This window comes from Triticum dicoccoides, chromosome 5A (assembly GCF_002162155.2).
Source record: "Triticum dicoccoides isolate Atlit2015 ecotype Zavitan chromosome 5A, WEW_v2.0, whole genome shotgun sequence".
NCBI classification, from domain to species: Eukaryota; Viridiplantae; Streptophyta; class Magnoliopsida; order Poales; family Poaceae; genus Triticum; species Triticum dicoccoides.
In genome coordinates, this window is record NC_041388.1 from 254,608,094 (window position 1) to 254,626,608 (window position 18,515).

Genomic DNA, 18,515 nt, shown 5'->3' on the forward strand with positions numbered 1-18,515 from the left:
CATCACGTCGTTCCCTTCTTTATCCTTCACCTTCTTAGGGTTCCAGGATCCTTTTGGTTTCCCTTTAAACTTTCCTTGAGTCACGGCCAGAGCCTCTCCAGGAGCTGCCGGTTCAGCCTTCCGCTTCTGTTTCCGACTGGTGTTTCCTTTTTCCGACTGACTCGACTTGTGCTTGCCGCTTCGGAGTCGGTCTTCTTCTTCGCCGTTGGCGTACTTGGTAGCAATCTCCATCATCCGACTCAAGGTCATGTCACCGGTTCAACCAAACTTCAAACTCAATTCTCTGTTCTTGACGCCATCTTTGAAGGCGCAGACTGCCTGATGATCAGACACATTCTCCACAGTGTGGTGCAAAGTGATCCATCTCTGAATATACTCTCTGAGAGTCTCATTGGTCTTCTGCACGCAGACTTGCAACTCTGTCAGTCCAGCTGGTCGCTTGCAAGTTCCTTCAAACGTTCTGATGAACACTCGGGACAGATCTTCCCAAGTGTAAATGCTGCTAGGAGGTAATTGAGTCAACCATGCCCTGGCAGAACCTTCCAGCATGAGGGGCAAATGCTTCATGGCCACCTCGTCATTCCCACCACCAATCTGAACTGCCACTCGGTAGTCCTCAAGCCAAGTTTCAGGCTTAGACTCACCAGTGAACTTGCTGACTCCTGTTGCCAACCTGAAATTGGGAGGGATAACTGCGGCTCTGATAGCTCTGCTGAAACATTCAGGACCAGAAACATGCACTCGACTGCTTGTGGGCGCATCTCTGTCGAGTCCGCCTCGATGGGCTCTGTTCCGGTCGACCAAACCTTGCATGATAATGGATCGCGCGTCGAAGCCTGGTTCTCTGGGGTCGACTGGAACTCTTCGCCCCGTACTGAACTGACGTCTGTCATCTTGCTGCCGAGGAGCGTAAGACCCACCCCTCGGAGGGGAATTGGGCACTCGACGCCTATCATCTCGGTCGAGTCGGTCACCATATTGGTCTCGCCGATTCTCACGCCCTTCACGCCGCGGAGGCGATCTGGGACTGTGAGCCAACTGAACCGTATTCGCAGCGACGGATCGACTGTGAATTCTGTTGCGCGACTGCGACACGACCGAATTCTGGTCTCCTGCTGCCCGGAGCAGATCCCTGATCTGCATCAAGCCTCTGCCAGCTTCCGACTGAGAGGGCTGGATGGACTCTGCTATACGGGTCGCAGCTGCTAAATTCTGGATTGGGGTTCGATATACCTGAGTCGGCGGGAAGAGTTGACGTCGACTGCTGTCGGGAACTCGTTGCCGCGCACGCTCGTCGAGTGCTCGCTGAAGATTCTCCAGTCGAGTGCGTTCGGCCAAATTGGCCAAACGTGCCTCCTCCAAGGCGCGAGCCTCGGGGGTTTCTCCTGCGATGGGAGTACGCAGGACATCCACGTTCCTGCGGTGAAGTTCTTCTCTTTGCAGAGAGTCGAGTGGCTCGGGCTGGTACTCTTCGTGATCTCGTGCGGGGTCGCCTCCGTCGCCTACTCCACCATCACGGGCGAAGCCAGGGGGACTGCGGGGCCCGTCGACCATCAGGATTTCCGCCGCTGGATCACTGCTATCGCACTCGGATGCGGTCTCTACGGAGCCAGTCGACAGATCGAACAGGCCGTAGAGAGATTCGTCGGGCTCGATTGCTGCAACTTGGGTGGTGGCCATTTGGCGAGCCACCGCGTACCTCACCCACCGCTGAATCCTCGACCGGCCCGAGCGCTTGCGCTGGCGGGAGACCGGGAAGGTGGTCGATGGGGATGTCGACCGATACGGGGTCGATGGTTGCCGCAGCAGAACACCGCGGACACATGCGCGAAAATGCGTCGCACCGCGGACGGGGAGCGCATCAACGTCAAGTGGAGCCTCCTGGAGCCAGGCGGAGTCGTCGGCGATGAAGATGAGAGCACCGAGACGAATCTCTCGACCCTCGACCAAAACTCCAGCAGCCACCATGATGAAAGTACTCGGAAGAATCGCAACTTCCCCACAAAATCGCTAAAACACCTGCCCCATGGTGGGCGCCAACTGTCGTGGTTCTAAGCCTGACAGTAGAGTGGGGGGTAGGTATGGAGAGGCAAGGTCCTAGCTATGGAGAGGTTGTAAACACAGGGGATGTACGAGTTCAGGCCCTTCTCGGAAGAAGTAAAAGCCCTACGTCTCGGAGCCCAGAGGCGGTCGAGTGGATTATATGTATACAAGTTACAGGGTGCCGAACCCTCCTGCCTGTGGAGGGGGTGGCTTATATAGAGTGCGCCAGGACCCCAGCCAGCCCACGTAGGAGAGGGTTTAAGATGAGTTAAGTCCGGGGCGTTACTGGTAACGCCCCACATAAAGTGTCTTTACTATCATAAAGTCTACTTAATTACAGGCCGTTGCAGTGCAGAGTGCCTCTTGACCTTCTTGTGGTCGAGTGAGTCTTTGTGGTCGAGTCCTTCAAGTCAGTCGAGTGAGTCCCTCGTTGGTCGACTGGAAGGTGACCTCTTCTAAGGGTGTCCTTGGGCAGGGTACTTAGATCAGGTCTGTGACCCTACCCTAGGTACATGACCCCATCACCGCCCACCCACCCTTTTTCTTCAGGGACTCAGATTTCTCAATCAAGTATCATTTTATTGATGGAAGTCTCTCCATTCTTTTCCTTCAATGTTCTTATCCGGTGATTCTCATGAAGATTCTAACGGAACCTCAAGTTCATCATTATTCATTCTTTTTCTTCTCCGGTGGATTCAATTCAAGCTTTGTATTGAGCATAGTTCTTTCATTTTGCCCAATGCTTTTCTTAAACCGGTGCACATCATAATCATTCACTTTTCACTATTCTTTGTTCTGGAGTGTTCAAGATATCTCATAAGGCTCGTCTTGTCATCCAAGATCCATTCAACCTATTTCGAGGTTATTATCCCATTCAAGCCATTTAATTCAACTGGTGCAATCTCTCCTTCAAATCGTTCAACGGTGTATCTTTTGAGTGGGCCCTAACCCATAGGTCTTTCTCCAGGATCTTACCTGACTCTTCTATTTTTCCCCGGAGCTACCATCAAATTCTTTTCGAAGTTTGACGTAAGAATGATTTATCATCAGTCAAATGCCTTTCTCCAAGATAGGTTAAATTCTTTTCATCGTTGGCTCAATCTCTTCATTTTTGATTCTTTCGGAGTATCTCAACAATTCACGATGGTGTTTCTCGTCGTCACTCTCAACATTTGAAGCCCGAAGAAGAGTTTTACCTCCATATCTTATCCGTTCTCTCAGAGATTCGTGGTTCTAGTTCGAGGCCATCCTCTCATAATTGTTTGATTGTGAGAATTCTTTTCACCTATCCGGAGCAATTCAAGAGTCTTCTTAGTTTGATTATCCGGAGTCCATCAATTCAGGTGTATTCATTCTCAGCTTTCAGTTGTCATTCTCCAATCTTACCGGTGCATCAAGTGATCTCTAATCAGTTCGTGATCCCTTCGTTCTCATGTATCTAAATTCTCTCAAGCATCTTCATTCATTTGCTAAATTCTTCCCGGTGTCTTCCTTATCTTTTCTTTGTTCATTTTTAATTCTTACGGTGGTTCACTCAAGATTCTTCTTCCTTCATTTATCATATCAATTTATTCGTTGTTTCAATTCTTACGGTGGTTCGTTGAAGATCTTCCGAAGTTTGTGCTATATCTATCTTAATCTTTTTGACGAGAATAAGTAATATGCCAAATCCGTTGATTGTCATCAATTTGAATTGGTGAAGGATAAGCATAATGTAATTCTTATTCTTGTTTCATCTAAGTGATTTAATTCCTTATTCCGGAGGTTCATCAAAATTCTTGATTTCTTTTGTTCATCTTTCTTTTCTGGAGCTCCAAGTTATTTCAATTATATCACCACGGAGATTCATCTAAATCGTCACAAGGATTCACCTTGTGTTTTCTACTTCTCTTTCCTTTCGTTTGAACATTCTTTTATTACCGAAGTTCTTCATGGAGGTTCTACATGATGGTTCATCAAAGATTTAATTCCTTCTCGAAGTGTTCATCAAGATTCTTTTCAAAGGAGCTCAAGCATTCTTCATCTTGCATTTCGAAGTGTAATTCCTTCTACCGTATCATTTGAGGTGGTGCTATGTCATTCTTCATAACTTGAGTTCATGTTCATGATTCACATGTTGTCAAGTATGAGGTATCTTAAATCCATCAATCTCTTCATTGGATTTACCTTGGGTTATATTTCACCTAAAGCCTTCCGTAAGGATGTTACTATTTGTGGTGCTTATAAATGATGCAAGTTCTTCTTTATCCTCCCGGTGAAATATTTTCTCGTCTCCTTGTTCATACCAATCCAATTCTTTTTCCCGTGAGTGGCAGGTTGTCACCTCATAATTTGAGATGTATTCCATAAGACCATATCAAGCTTATCCTTTTTCATTGTTGGTTTTCCAACAACTCCATCCGAACCTTATCCTAAGTATGCCTTTTCAAGCTCTTTTGTGGCAGAAATTGACATTTTCTTCTCCATTCTCCTATTTCAATTATCTATCTTCTATTCTTTCGTTCCGAAGGCATTGCGATGTTGTTCTTTTCACCCATCATCTCGTTTTGTCAAAGATCATGTTCTTTTCATGCCTATCCATTTAACCGGAGTGTTGTGCCCTTTTGCTCAAGTTCTTTTCGCCTTATCAAGTCTTGCATCTCTTTTAACCGAAGTGCCATACGAATTTTTTCTTCATTGTTCCTCTTTTCTAACGGAGTGTTTTCAACTTCGTTCATCTCCGTTGTATTCTTTTCTCGAGATGGCTTAACCTTTGCAAGGTTCTTTGGTTTCACTCATTGGTCAAAGAAGCAACTTAGTTTTACCTCTTCTCTTTCTCCTCCGTTTGTCCCTCCGGTGCCATTCTAGATCTTGGGACAAGATCTTCTCGTAGTGGTGGAGTGCTGTGACGCCCCGAGACCGATGTGCCAGGTGTCTTCCAGTTATTTGCTGTTGTTCCCTTGTCATTGCTTGCGTGTCATGCATTGCATATCATGTCATCATGTGCATTTCATTTGCATACGTGTTCGTCTCATGCATCCGAGCATTTTCCCCGATGTCCGTTTTGCAATCCGGCGCTCCTATGTCACCCGGTGCCCCTTTCTACCTCTTTTCGTGTGCGGGTGTTAAACGTTTTCGGATTGGACCGAGACTTGTCATGCGGCCTTGGTTTACTACCGGTAGACCGCCTGTCAAGTTTTGTATCATTTGGACTTCGTTTGATACTCCAACGGTTAACCGAGGGACCGAAAAGGCCTCGTGTGTGTTGCAGCCCAACACCCTTCCAAAGTGGCCCAAAAGCCCACCTAAACCTCCTCCATCATCTCGGTCGTTCGATCACGATCGCGTGGCCGAAAACCGCACCTCATTTGGAGCTTCCTAACTCCCTCTACCTATAAATATGTGTCTCCCTCCGAAATTCTCGCGTAGATGAAACCCTAAAAACTCCTCCGCGCGTCGCCGGACACTTCCTCCCGCGCCGGCCGGACATGTCCGCTGCCGCCGCCACGTCGCTCCAACCAATCAGCGCTCGCCACATCACCTGCGCCGCCGCCCCGAGCCACTCACGGCGCGCCACCTGGCCCGCCGGCTCCCCTCTCACCGCGCCAGGCCCGCGGGCCCGGATCCGACCCTCCGGGCCCAAGCCGCGCCTCCGCTCCTCGCCTCCCGTGCGCCCGCGACCACCGCCGCCCTTCTCGCTCGTCGCGTCGTCCGCGCATCACCGCTGCCGGCCGCCGCCATGTCTCCCACGCCGCCGCTCGCCGTGCCCCGCCGCCTTGCTTGCCGCGCGCCGCTGCCTCGATTGCCGTGCGCCGCCGCCTCGGCTTCCGCGTTCCTCGGCGGAGTTCATCCTCGCCCTCACCGGAGTCAACTCCGGCCAGATCTGGTGAGGGTGGATCAGATCCACCCATCCCTCCAACCAAACGGCTCCTTCCCTACGTCCCGAATATCCTCATCCCGCGTTGACTTTTCACAGAGGTTAAATTCCACTAAGTCCCCGAAGTTTTCAGATTCATATGCCCATATTCAACGCATCGTAACTCTGCATCCGTAGCTCCGATTCATGCGTGTAGCATATAAAAATGTTCTTCTCGACGAGTAAATCATTTCATCTCATTGCATCATTTTCATTTGAGCTCATCTTGATGCCTGAAATGCTGTTGGAAGAGGGCTATGTAATGTATTTATCGGATCTGTTTCAGCAAATGACATTTTGTCATTTTTGCCATGATTAATATGTGCATGCTATGATCCTGAGCTCTACATGTGTTTTGTTATATGCCATGCCATATTTAAAGTGGTGCTTGCCATGCATTTTTGTGATATGTGTGGTGACTAGCACAAGCTTGCAAAGTAGCGTAATCGGTAATGCTGATTTCAGGGACTTAGAATTTCACCAAGTCATTGCCCTGATTTTGTCGTTATGTCATATGTTCATGTGGTTTCCTAGTGATCCGTGCCTCTTTTGAGGATGATCAGTAAGGATGTTTTGTTAATATTGTGGTGCTCTATCCATCCGTATCTTTATTTGAAATTATGGAGCATCCTAACTTGAGTCAATCGAGCTCTACTTTTACTATTTAATGTTCCTGGAAGATCGTTGACATGATAAGCAATTTTGCCGAGGATGTTGCTATTGATCCGTGCATGCTATGTTGTTGTTCTTGTCATGTCTAGCTTCTATGCCATGTCTTCTTGATGGGTGTATGCTTAGTTTGTCATGCCATGCTCTGTAGTGAGTGCATCAAGCTCGTAAACATGCCTACTCGTTAACTGATTTGCATGCTCCAGTTTTTCACTAAGTCTGAATCTGTTTATGTTTTTGCCATGTTCACATGCTTGCCATTGTATTTTATGATCCCTTTTGGCTCAAGGTCACTAAGGGACTTTTGTTAAGTGCTTTGAGTAGCTTCATGCCATGCCTTGCCTTGCCATGTTAAGTTCCTGTAGCATGTAGTTTTCATGCTCTAAAGTGTGCTTCTTGATAATAAATTCCAGAATTGTGTTAATTTCACTAAGTCTGAAACCTGTTATCATTTGCACTTTTGCCATGCTTGTTTGAATCTGTTAATGAGTGAATTAGCTGTAGCTCAGTGTTCATCTTTTGTCAAGCATCTTGAGTGGATCCTTGCCATATATTTTATTGTCATGTTTGAGTGTTGTAGCATATTTAACTTGTTGCATTTAGATGGCTACTTACTGTTTATCGCACACAGGTGCCATATTTGTTTTGCTTGCCATTTCCAAACCGTGCATCCGATTCCGGTGAACTTTATATCGATTTCAACCGAAATCATCTCACCTTTCCAGTGGCACTCTTGGATTTCCGACTTGAGGCCAGGTTCAAGCATTCCTTTGCAAATCATGCATATGCATCGCATACCGCATCCCGCATATCATACCATGTTCATGTGTTGGTTGTTTACTATGTTGTGTGCTTCTTTCCGGTGTTTCTTCTTCAGGTTGGTTCCGGTAACGTCGTGATTGTGAGGACCCGTTCGACTACGTCCGTTTGTCTTCTTCATGGACTCGTTCTTCTTCCTTGCGGGATTTCAGGCAAGATGGTCATACCCTCGAAATCACTTCTATCTTTGCTTGCTAGTTGCTCGCTCTTTTGCTATGCCTATGCTGCGATACCTACCACTTGCTTATCATGCCTCCTATATTGTTGAACCAAGCCTCTAACCCACCTTGTCCTAGCAAACCGTTGTTTGGCTATGTTACCGCTTTGCTCAGCCCCTCTTATAGCGTTGTTAGTTGCAGGTGAAGATTGAAGTTTGTTCCTTGTTGGAACATAGAGATGTTGTTCCTTGTTGGAACATGTTTACTTGTTGGGATATCACATTATCTCTTATTTAATTAATGCATCTATATACTTGGTAAAGGGTGGAAGGCTCGGCCTTATGCCTAGTGTTTTGTTCCACTCTTGCCGCCCTAGTTTCCGTCATATCGGTGTTATGTTCCCGGATTTTGCGTTCCTTACGCGGTTGGGTTATAATGGGAACCCCTTGACAGTTCGCTTTGAATAAAACTCCTCCAGCAAGGCCCAATATTGGTTTTACCATTTGCCACCTAGCCTTTTTTCCCTTGGGTTGGGCCAGCCCAAGGGTCATCTTTATTTTAAACCCCCGGGCCAATGCTTGTCTAAGTGTTGGTCTAAACTAGAGCCCCTTGCAGCGCCACCTCGGGGAAACTCGAGGGCTGGTTTTAGTTGTACGAATTGCTTATCCGGTGTTGCCTTGAGAACAAAATATGTGCAGCTCCTATCAGGATGTCGGCGCATCGGGCGGTCTTGCTGGACTTGTTTTACCATTGTCGAGAATGTCTTGTAACCGGGATTCCGAGTCTGATCGGGTCTTCCCGCTAGAAGGAATATCCTTCGTTGACCGTGAGAGCTTGTGATGGGCTAAGTTGGGACACCCCTGCAGGGATTTGAACTTTCGAAAGCCGTGCCCATGGTTATGGGCAGATGGAAATTTGTTAACGTCCGGTTGTAGAAAACCTGAAGTTGACCTTAATTAAAATGCACCAAACGCGTGTGTTACCGTGATGGTCTCTTCTTGGCGGGGTCCGGGAAGTGAACACGGTGTTGGAGTTATGCTTGACGTAGGTTGTTTTAGGATCACTTCTTGATCATAGTTCATCGACCGTGCTTTTGCCTTCTCTTCTCGCTCTCTTTTATGAATATGTTAGCCATCATATATGCTAGTCGTTTGCTGCAGCTCCTCCTCATACTTTTACCTTACCCATAAGCTTAAATAGTCTTGATCACGAGGGTGTGAGATTGATGAGTCCCCATGACTCACAGATACTTCCAAAACCAGCTTGCAGGTGTCGTTGAACCATGCAGATGATGCAACCAAGCTCAGGAGGAGCTCGATGAAGATCTTGTCCTTTATGTTGTTTTCGTTTCCAGTTGATCAGTAGCGGAGCCCAGTTGGGGTCGATCGGGGATCTGTATAGTATTTGGGGTAGTCTTCTTTTATTTTGGTTCCGTAGTCGGACCTTGTATGTATTTGGTTGATGTAATGCTTTATTCATGTAATTGTGTGAAGTGGCGATTGTAAGCCAACCATGTATCCCTTTCCCTTTTGTACTACATGGGTTGTGTGAAGATTACCTCACTTGCGATATTGCTTTCAATGCGGTTATGTCTCTAAGTCGTGCTTCGACACGTGGGAGATATAGCTGCATCGAAGGCGTTACAAGGACCAGCACAACAGAATATCAAGTGCCACTGAAGAGTAGTGTAGATTGAAAAGATCCAACCTAAAATGACACAAACATAGAAGTACAACCAGATTCGAGAAAATCCACCAAGGACAGATCCACCGAAGACACACCTCCACACGTCCACCGATGATGCTAGACACACCACCGAGACAAGGGCTAGCCGGAAGAACCTTATTCCATCTTAAGGGAGCCGCCGTCGTCTCGTCTTCGGGAGCAGGACACGGATCCTAACAAAATTCGAAGGAACATCCGAAAACAGAGTCTTCCCGCCGGCAAGGGCTGGTATCCACCGCGCCGCCATCGTCCTAAAGCCACCGAAGACAAGGCGGACTGGTGGAGGTGGGGCGCCGGCAGGAGGCAAAGGAACCCTAGGCTTTTCTTAGAGGTGTGTGGACTCAAGTGCTAATTGACTTTTCATCCTCCATGTAAGAACATCGTAATGCAACGTTAGCTTAAATCAATGTAAGCATTTGATTATTTGGTTGGTGTAACAACAAGAAGAAGAAAAAGAAGAAAAGATATAGAGGCAGACAATACAATATGGGTGACCTATGTGGGTTGCTCTAACAGTCCTCGCACAACAGACGGTGGGAAGGCGTCAAACTCGAGTCGCTTCATACATGGCCACGACCCATAACGATGGCCCCGGCTAGTTTGGAAAACTGAATACGACGCCAAATTTCGGCATCAATAGTGAAGAACTGTACTCGAATAAACCAGCCTCCGCCCAATAACAATACACGAAAATGTAGCATCAAGTCAAATCAAATCAAACAAACCCAGTGTTTACTTGCACACCATGTGAAACCCACCGAACAGGCACAAATGTCAGTGGCCCACGCTGTCAGCACTCGACGCCCGCACAGGCGGCTCGCCGGAACCCGGGTGGCAGGTCCGGCGCGCGGCTCCACTTGCCGCCGGCGATGTCGTACGCCAGCACCATCCCTTCGAACGGGCCGGCCCCCGCCGCATTGTGGCCCCGGACTGCCGCCGCGCTCATTACGGCTGTCACTGTCTCACGCCCGATGCCCGCCATCGTCACGCGCACCGCCATGCCCAGCCCCACCGACCCCCTCGGCATGGGCGGGGCCTCGAGCGCCACCCACCCGCCACCAGCTCTGAGATCGCTGCCTCGACCTGCACCGCCGTGCCACCTCCAGAAGGAGAGCTCCACCGCGTGGCTGGCCACCACGTAGAGATGGTCGCCGACGCCGCAGGCGCCCACGACGCAGCCGCCGCCGGGCAGCGCCCGCGGCCGCGCCCAACTGCCGGACGCGACGTGCAGCGCGTCCACCGACCCGGCGCACACGTGCGCCCCGAGCGCCCGCGCGCCGTCGCCGGACACCGCGACCCCGCCGGCCACGTAGAACACACCTCCTGCCCCGGCCCCGGCGCACCCGTACCTCCTCCGCGGAGCCTCGGAGACCACGCGCCACGCGTCCGCCACCGGGTCGTACTCCTCGACCGCCGCGGTCCGCGCGGACCCGCCGGCGACGTAGATCCGCCCTCCCACGGCGGCCGCCGCGAACTTCTTCCGCTGGAACAGCGTGGGCGCGCACGCGCGCGCGGCGCCCGTGAGCGCGTCCACCCGCAGCGTCGCGCCGCGGCCGACGAGGAAGATGTCGCGGCCCAGCGCGACGGCGCGCGCGTGCGCGAACACGTAGCGGCCGCAATGCAGCAGAGCCAGCGGCAGCGGCAGCGCGGTGACCTGGAGCTGCTGCTGCTCCAGCCGGAACTGGAGCAGGGCCTGGGCGAAGGCGCCGCCGTGGTCGGGGACGGAGACGGCGAGCAGGGAGGGCTGGAGCTGGCCGCGCGCGCGGCGGAGCTGGAGGAAGGCGTGGGACGCGAGGAGGTCGGCGAAGCGGCGGCAGACGGCGGGGAGCGGCGGGAGGGAGACCCTGGGCACGCGGACAAGGCACTCGAGGATGAGGTCGTCGGGCAGCGCGGAGATGGGCGGTGGTGGTTGGGCGGGGAAGCAGAGGCTGGTGGTGGATGAAGCAGCGACAGGAGCGGGGACTGAGACGGGGACGGAGATGTGGCGGTCGGGGTCGGCAGGGATGCAGGACTTGACGAACCACGACATGCTGCGGGAGTGGTAGCTGTTCGCGGCCATGACAGTGGCCTCGGGAGCTCGCCGGAGTGGATCGGGGTCGCGGTGCTGCATTCGCCGATGGTGAGTACTTCTACGAGTCCATGGCCGTACCGTCAGAGTTGGGCCGTGGATTTGGGTTAGATTTTGAGTGCGATTTAGATTAGGAGATGGGTTGTGATTGCGATTGGGCGTGAAGAGAAAAAAGGGGCCAGCCGTTGGGTTCTGTGCCGGTGCGGCGGTGCCCCCACCAGCAAAGGGCGGAGTTGATTGCTTGTTTGAAATTCAAGTCAGAATTTTTATTGAATAAAATAAAACGATTTGGCTATTTTCTATGTAATTTTGACTCCGTCCTGGTTTATTGGTCCTTTTTCTAATTTGTGTCAAATTTTGACCAAAGGTTTCACTAATAAAATATAAATGCATGTCAACAAAAATTATATAATTGAATTCGTATTTGAACATAGTTTTAATAATATAATTTTTTATGACATGCATGAACATTTTATTAGTTAAATATTTTTATCAAAATTTAGATTAGCAGATGGGTTGTGATTGTGATTGGGCATTGAGAAGGTGGGGGGCCAGCCGTTGGGCACTGTGCTGGTGCGGTGGTGCCCCCACCGGCAAAGGGCGGAGTTGATTGCTTGTTTGAAATTCAAGTGATCTCCATTAAACAAAACAAAATGATTTGGTTATTTTTTATCAGAATAGCTACATTTCAGTCGATTGATCCGACTTTGGGTCAGTCGATTTTCATGGGGGGCTCGCCGGAGGGAAGGAAGAACCAGCCGTAGTGGAGGGGCTCGCCGGAGAGGCTACCCCAGTATCTATCTTAGGGTTCATGATGGGGGCGATGGTGGGGCGCAGTGGTAGGGCGGTGGCGTGGGGATTCGCCGGAGAAAAAGCTTAGCGTGGCGGGCCTAGAGGGATGGCCGAGGCGGCGGAGGACCGGCGATGAGAAGTGGTTTCGGGGAGGACGGGACGGTGAGGCGGCGGGGGCCGGTGATGGCTGGCGGCTGAAGGGGAGATGGAGGTTGAAGAAGCATTGTGGGCCTTTGATCTCGCATCCAACGTTTGAGAAATCGATTGACCACACATGAAAATTTTAGCTGACTAATTTTTAGTCATTCCCATTTTTTACGTAGTTTTGACAAAACAACGCCATGTATTGTCAAGTACTGTAAATACTCCAATTTCATGTCATATAAACGTGGGTGATTTCAAGTTGCCTATGTTCTGGTAAGAGGGTCGGATTTTGTGTGTGTGTGTGAAATATAGACGCCGACGCTTACAAATATGTGAGACATTTCTAGGAGTTCGGTTGCTAACGATTTAGCTATTAGTGATGTGAAATTGGTATAATTTTGGGTTGACCAAATATTTTACTTCTCCCCCACAGCAACTCTTAGGCATCGAAGGTTTCCCCGCCTTCCGTCGGTGCCATCGTTGATCTGCCTCGTCTTCTGTGGTCTTAGGCCATGAAGGCACGGTGGATTCCGGCTCTTGCCGAGGGGAGGGCTTCTCCTTCGTTTTAGGTGTTCTTTTCAGTTTGTTTATGGTTTGTGTCCTATTTAGGAAGACGAGGCCGCAGCGTCGAAAGTGGAGTAAGGTTCTCCCTGCCTAATCCTTACCCTGGCTATGTGTCTTGTGTCATCGGAGAGCGTGTGGGGTATGTCTTTGACGGATTTCATGGGATTCAGCCGGTGTTTGCGGTGGATCCGGTCTTCGTTCGCCTGCGTTTGTGTATCTACAGGTTGGATCATTTCGATCTATACACTTCTTTTCATCAACGACGGTTGTTGTCTTGGTGCGCTGGTGCTTTGAGGCTTTAGCACGATGAGTTTCCGACTAATTACTACAATAAGGTTTGCCCCGCTCCTGTGAGGGAGGGGCGATGATGATCGCGCTTTCGGCTTGCTCCAATGCTTGTAATCATCGTTAGTTGGTTTATTGGCATTCATGTATTTTTTGTTACTTTTGATGTTTTTTATACGACCGTGATATTTGATGAATAGATTAGGAGTTTTTTTTTAAATAAAAGTTGGTGTAACCTTAAGTGTTGGAGACTGAACCAAACTACTTAAGTAGGTGGAGGCTAGTTGTGTCAAGAAAGAAAGTTAATGGAGGCTACTTGCTGATAGACCGTTTGATTCTCCATAATTTTCTAGTGGAGGCAGATGGTTGTTAAATATTGTCCATTTTCATATGCGAACCACGTGATTTGTGAAAGGAAGACACCAAACAACAAAACAAAAAAGTTGCTCGCATCTTGAACTTGAAGCAGGCGTAAATGCAAACCATTGACCAAATGGTGCGTCGTGAGTTAATCAGTGCGTATGTTGACAAATATGGCCACAGTAGGACAAGAAGATCTCGACGTTGATTCGGTAACCACATGCCAGCAAAGGAGAGCCCACTCACCTCTCGGCTTGGTGGGGGGTGCCTGGCTTTACCAATACGGCATTAGTCCGGCCAGCCGGAGCGGGAGACGACGTCAGGTGGCACTCCCTCGCGGGTGTTGCCGGCCGGCCACCACGGCCCAGCTGAGCCATGCCACCAACCACGCCGCAGCACGGCGGCGATGACGGCGAGCGGTTCGCGGAGGTGGTGGTGGTCCGGCACGGGGAGACGTCGTGGAACGCCCCCCGCATCGTTCAGGTCCTATCCGCCGATCCTAGTATAGATATATCCTCAGTTCTGCATTCAGATGTGGAAGCTCAAGCATCTTTTATTATGGGCCGTTTCTCCTTAGTGCGATTCCCGTATGAACTATGAACAGCCGTAATTATGTGGTCATTTTCTCTCTAATAACTGACACAACACACGTTGTAATCAATCTTGCAACACGGACAAATGAATCCAGAACTAAATGAGACCGGCAGGCAGCAAGCTGTTGTGGTATGTACTATAGTTCATTTGCTCATTAGCATTGAGCCACTGACATTTTCTTAAATTCGTCTAAATATGATGCGGACTCGACCATTAGGTGGCCCGTCGTCTGTCGGCAGAGGCCAAGCCGGCTGATGTATACTCCTCCGACCTCAAGCGTGCTGCCGAGACTGCACAAGCCATAGCTAAAGCTTGTGATGTATCAAACGTAAGAACATACCGATCGAAGTTTCGAAGTCATCACGACACTAAGCTCCATGGCACATTTTTGCTGCTTGCTTCATCATGGTTCCATATCTCACCGATACATGTATGCTCTCTCTTTTGGGATTTTCAATTAGTGTTGACTGAAGAACTAAGAGAGAGGCACATGGGACATCTCCAAGGTATGAAGTGGGACGATGCGTTTGTTCAAAACCCAGGGGCTTTCAAAGGTTTCAATATCTTTGAGCCTAAAGGGGGCTTGAATTTCAACGACAGAGACCAAGAAATCCCGGTAAGAAGCGCGATTCTTTAGAAAAATTTAGATATATTAAAATTGAGCACCCTCCCAATCCTCTCAGACCATCAGCATTTCTAACTATTAGATCGTCACTTTTAGTCGTTTTTGGCCATCGGATTCGCTGTTAGTCCCACCTGAATCTCGTCCGCGGGACTAACTCGCGCGTCAGGCAGCGCTGGCCTTTTCGGGCCGCTGCTCCGGTGGCTTTTTTGGGTGTCTCACGTTCAATTGGCCTACTGGCCTATTTGTAACGCCCTCGATGCGGCTATATCTCACACGTATCGAAGCACGACTTAGAGGCATAACCGCATTGAAAGCAATATCGCAAGTGAGGTAATCTTCACAAATAACCCATGTAATACAATAAGGGAAAAGAGATACATAGCTGGCTTACAATCGCCACTTCACACAATACATGAATAAAGCATTACATCATCCAGTTACACACAAGGTCCGACTACGGAACCAAAATAAAAAAAGACTACCCCAAAAGCTACACAGATCCCCGATCAACCCCAACTGGGCTCCACTACTGATCAACTAGAACGAAACAACACAAAGGACAAGATCTTTATTGAGCTCCTCCTTGAACTCGATTGTGTCACCTACTCGGTTACATCGGCACCTGCAAACTGGTTTTGGAAGTATCTGTGAGTCACGGGGACTCAGCAATCTCACACCCTCGCGATCAAGACTATTTAACCTTATAGGTAGGGTAAAAGGTATGAGGTGGAGCTGCAGCAAGCGACTAGCATATATGGTGGCTAACATACGCAAATGAGAGCGAGAAGAGAAGGCGAAGCACGGTCGAGAAACTATGATCAAGAACTGATCCTAGAACAACCTACGTCAAACATAACTCCAACACCGTGTTCACTTCCCGAACTCCGCCGAGAAGAGACCATCACGGCTACACACGCGGTTGATGCATTTTAATTAAGGTTAACTTCAGGTTTTCTACAACCGGACATTAACAAATTCTCATCTGCCCATAACCGCGGGCACGGCTTTCGAAAGTTCAAATCCCTGCAGGGGTGTCCCAACTTAGCCCATGACAAGCTCTCACGGTCAACGAAGGATATACCTTCTAGCAGGAAGACTCGATCAGACTCGGAATCCCGGTTACAAGACATTTCGACAAGGTAAAACTAAACCAGCAAAGCCACCCAGATGTGCTGACAAATCCCGATAGGAGCTGCACATATCTCGTTCTCAGGGCACACCGGATGAGCCAGACGTCGGGTGGGCCAGCCCAGAGTTGCCCCTGGTAGCTCCGGACATCGCTCAGTTTGGACCAACACTCAGAGGAGCACTGGCCCGGGGGTTTAAAATAATGATGACCCTTGGGCGCGCGACCCCAAGGGAAAAGAAAAGGCTAGGTGGCGAATGGTAAAACCAATGTTGGGCATTGCCGGAAGAGTTTTACTCAAGACGAACTGTCAAGGGGTTTCCATTATTACCCAACCGCGCAAGGAACGCAAAATCCGAGAACATAACACCGATATGATGGAAACTAGGACGGCAAGAGTGGAACAAAACACCAGGCATAAGGCCGAGCCTTCCACCCTTTACCAAGTATATGGATGCATTAATTAAATAAGATATATAGTGATATCCCAACAAGTAAACATGTTCCAATAAGGAACAACATCTCCATGTTCCAACAAGTAACAAACTTCAATCTTCACCTGCAACTAACAACGCTATAAGAGGGGCTGAGCAAAGCGGTAACATAGCCAAACAATGGTTTGCTAGGACAAGGTGGGTTAGGGGTTTGGCTCAACAATATGGGAGGCATGATAAGCAAGTGGTAGGTATCGCAGCATAGGCATAGCAAAAGAGCGAGCAACTAGCAAGCAAATATAGAAGTGATTTCTAGGGTATGATCATCTTGCCTGAAATCCCGCAAAGAAGAAGAACGAGTCCATGAAGAAGACAAACGGACGTAGACGAACGGGTCCTCACAAACGCGACGTTACCGGAATCAACCCAAAGAAGCAAACACCGGAAAGAAGCACACAACATAGTAAACAAACCACACATGAACATGATATGATATGCGGGGTGCGGTATGCGATGCATATGCATGATTTGCAAGGGAATGAAAGAACCTGGCCTCAACTTGAAATTTCAAGTGTGCCACTGGAAAGGTGAGGTGAAATCGCTTGAAAACGATATAAAGAACGCTGGAATCGGAGTTACGGTTTGCAAATGGCAAGCAATTCAAATATGTCACCGGTCTGCGATATACAGCAAGTAGCCATCTAAATGCAACAAGATGAACATGCTACAGTACCCAAACATGGCATCAAAATACATGGAAGGGATCCATTCATGATGCTTAACAAAAAGGAACACTGAGCTACGGCCAATTCATCCATTAACAGGTTCAAACAAGCATGGCAAAAGTGCAATTGGTAAACAGGTTTCAGACTTAGTGAAATTAACACAAGCCTGGAATTTCAGATCATGTAGCACACTTTGGAGCATGAAAACTATATGCTACAGGGTCTGAACATGGCAAAGTAAAACATGACATGGAGCTACTCAAAGAGATTAACAAAAATCCCTTAGTGACCTTGAGCCAAAAGGGATCAGAAAATACAATTGCAACCATGTGAACAAGGCAAAAACATAATCAGTTCTCAGACTTAGTGAAAACTGGAGCATGCTGAAATAGATATCAAGTAGGCATATTTACGAGCTCGATGCACTCACTACAGAGCAAGTCATGACAATCTAAGCATACACCCATCAAGAATACACATTATACAAGCTAGACATGGCAAGAACATTAACATAGCATGCATGTATCAACTTTAACATCCTCGGCAAAATCGCTAACAAGTAGACAATCTGCCCACATTCACGAAATAGCAAAAGTAGAGCTCGATTGACTCAAGCTAGGGTGCTCCATAATTGCAAACAAGGACATGGATGAATAGAGCACTACAAGATTAACAAAACATCCTTACTGATCATTCTCAAAAGAGGTACGGATCACTAGGAAACAACATGAACATATGCCATATTGAGATAAACAGATCAAGGACTTAGTGGAATTGCTAAGTCCCTGAAATCAGTATTAACGAATGCTCCACTTTGCAAGCTTGTGCTAGTCACCACACACATCACAAAAATACATGTATAGCACCTCTGGAAAGATGGCATGGCATATAACAAAACTCATGAAGAGCTCAGGGGCATATCATGCACACATTAATCATGGCAAAAATGACAAATATCTAATTGGAGCAGCAGATCTGGCAACTATCTCAAATAGCACTCTTCCAACAGCATTTCGGGCATCAAGATGAACTCAAATGAAAATGATGCAATGAGATGAAATGATGAGCTCTCTGAGATGAACATTTTAATATGCTATACGCGCAAAACGGAGTTATGGGTGCAAAGTTACGACATGATGAATATGGGCATATGAAACATGGAAATCTCGGGGACTTAGTGAAATTCTCACCCCACGGTAAAGTCAACGCGGCGCGGAGAACGAGGATGGCGGCGGATCTGGCCGGAACTCCGCCGGAGGAGGAGAGGACGGCGGCGGGGCTCGAGGTCGCCGGATCCGGTCCAGCCCGACCGGATCCGCGACGAGCGGCGACGGGGGCGAGGCACATGGCGGCGGCGGAGGCGGCCCAAGGTGGCCGGAGCAGCGGCGAGGTGCGGGCCGCCAGTGGAGTGGCTCGGCGGCACGGTGGGCTTGGACGGCGGCGCGGGAGAGGCACAGCATCGGCGGCGGCGGCGGGCGCTGCCAGGCGC

General features: G+C 49.1%; 2 protein-coding genes across 2 annotated transcripts in view; one reads left to right on the forward strand and one right to left on the reverse strand.

Annotated features, from left to right (window-relative positions):
* Positions 1-10,014: 10,014 nt before the first annotated feature.
* Positions 10,015-11,603, reverse strand: LOC119300855 (F-box/kelch-repeat protein At5g26960-like). The gene has a single exon (XM_037577744.1). It carries the CDS (start codon positions 11,417-11,419, stop codon positions 10,100-10,102), a length of 1,320 nt encoding a protein of 439 aa, XP_037433641.1. The 5' UTR covers positions 11,420-11,603; the 3' UTR covers positions 10,015-10,099.
* Positions 11,604-13,693: 2,090 nt separating this feature from the next.
* The window catches only part of LOC119299402 (phosphoglycerate mutase-like protein 4), a 21,078-nt gene continuing 16,256 nt past the window's right edge, over positions 13,694-18,515 (forward strand). Inside the window, exons 1-4 of the mRNA XM_037576634.1 lie at positions 13,694-14,005; positions 14,195-14,245; positions 14,334-14,445; positions 14,575-14,732. Coding sequence (XP_037432531.1) covers positions 13,898-14,005; positions 14,195-14,245; positions 14,334-14,445; positions 14,575-14,732 — 429 coding nt within the window. The 5' untranslated portion in view covers positions 13,694-13,897. The remainder of the gene's footprint in view (positions 14,006-14,194; positions 14,246-14,333; positions 14,446-14,574; positions 14,733-18,515) is intronic.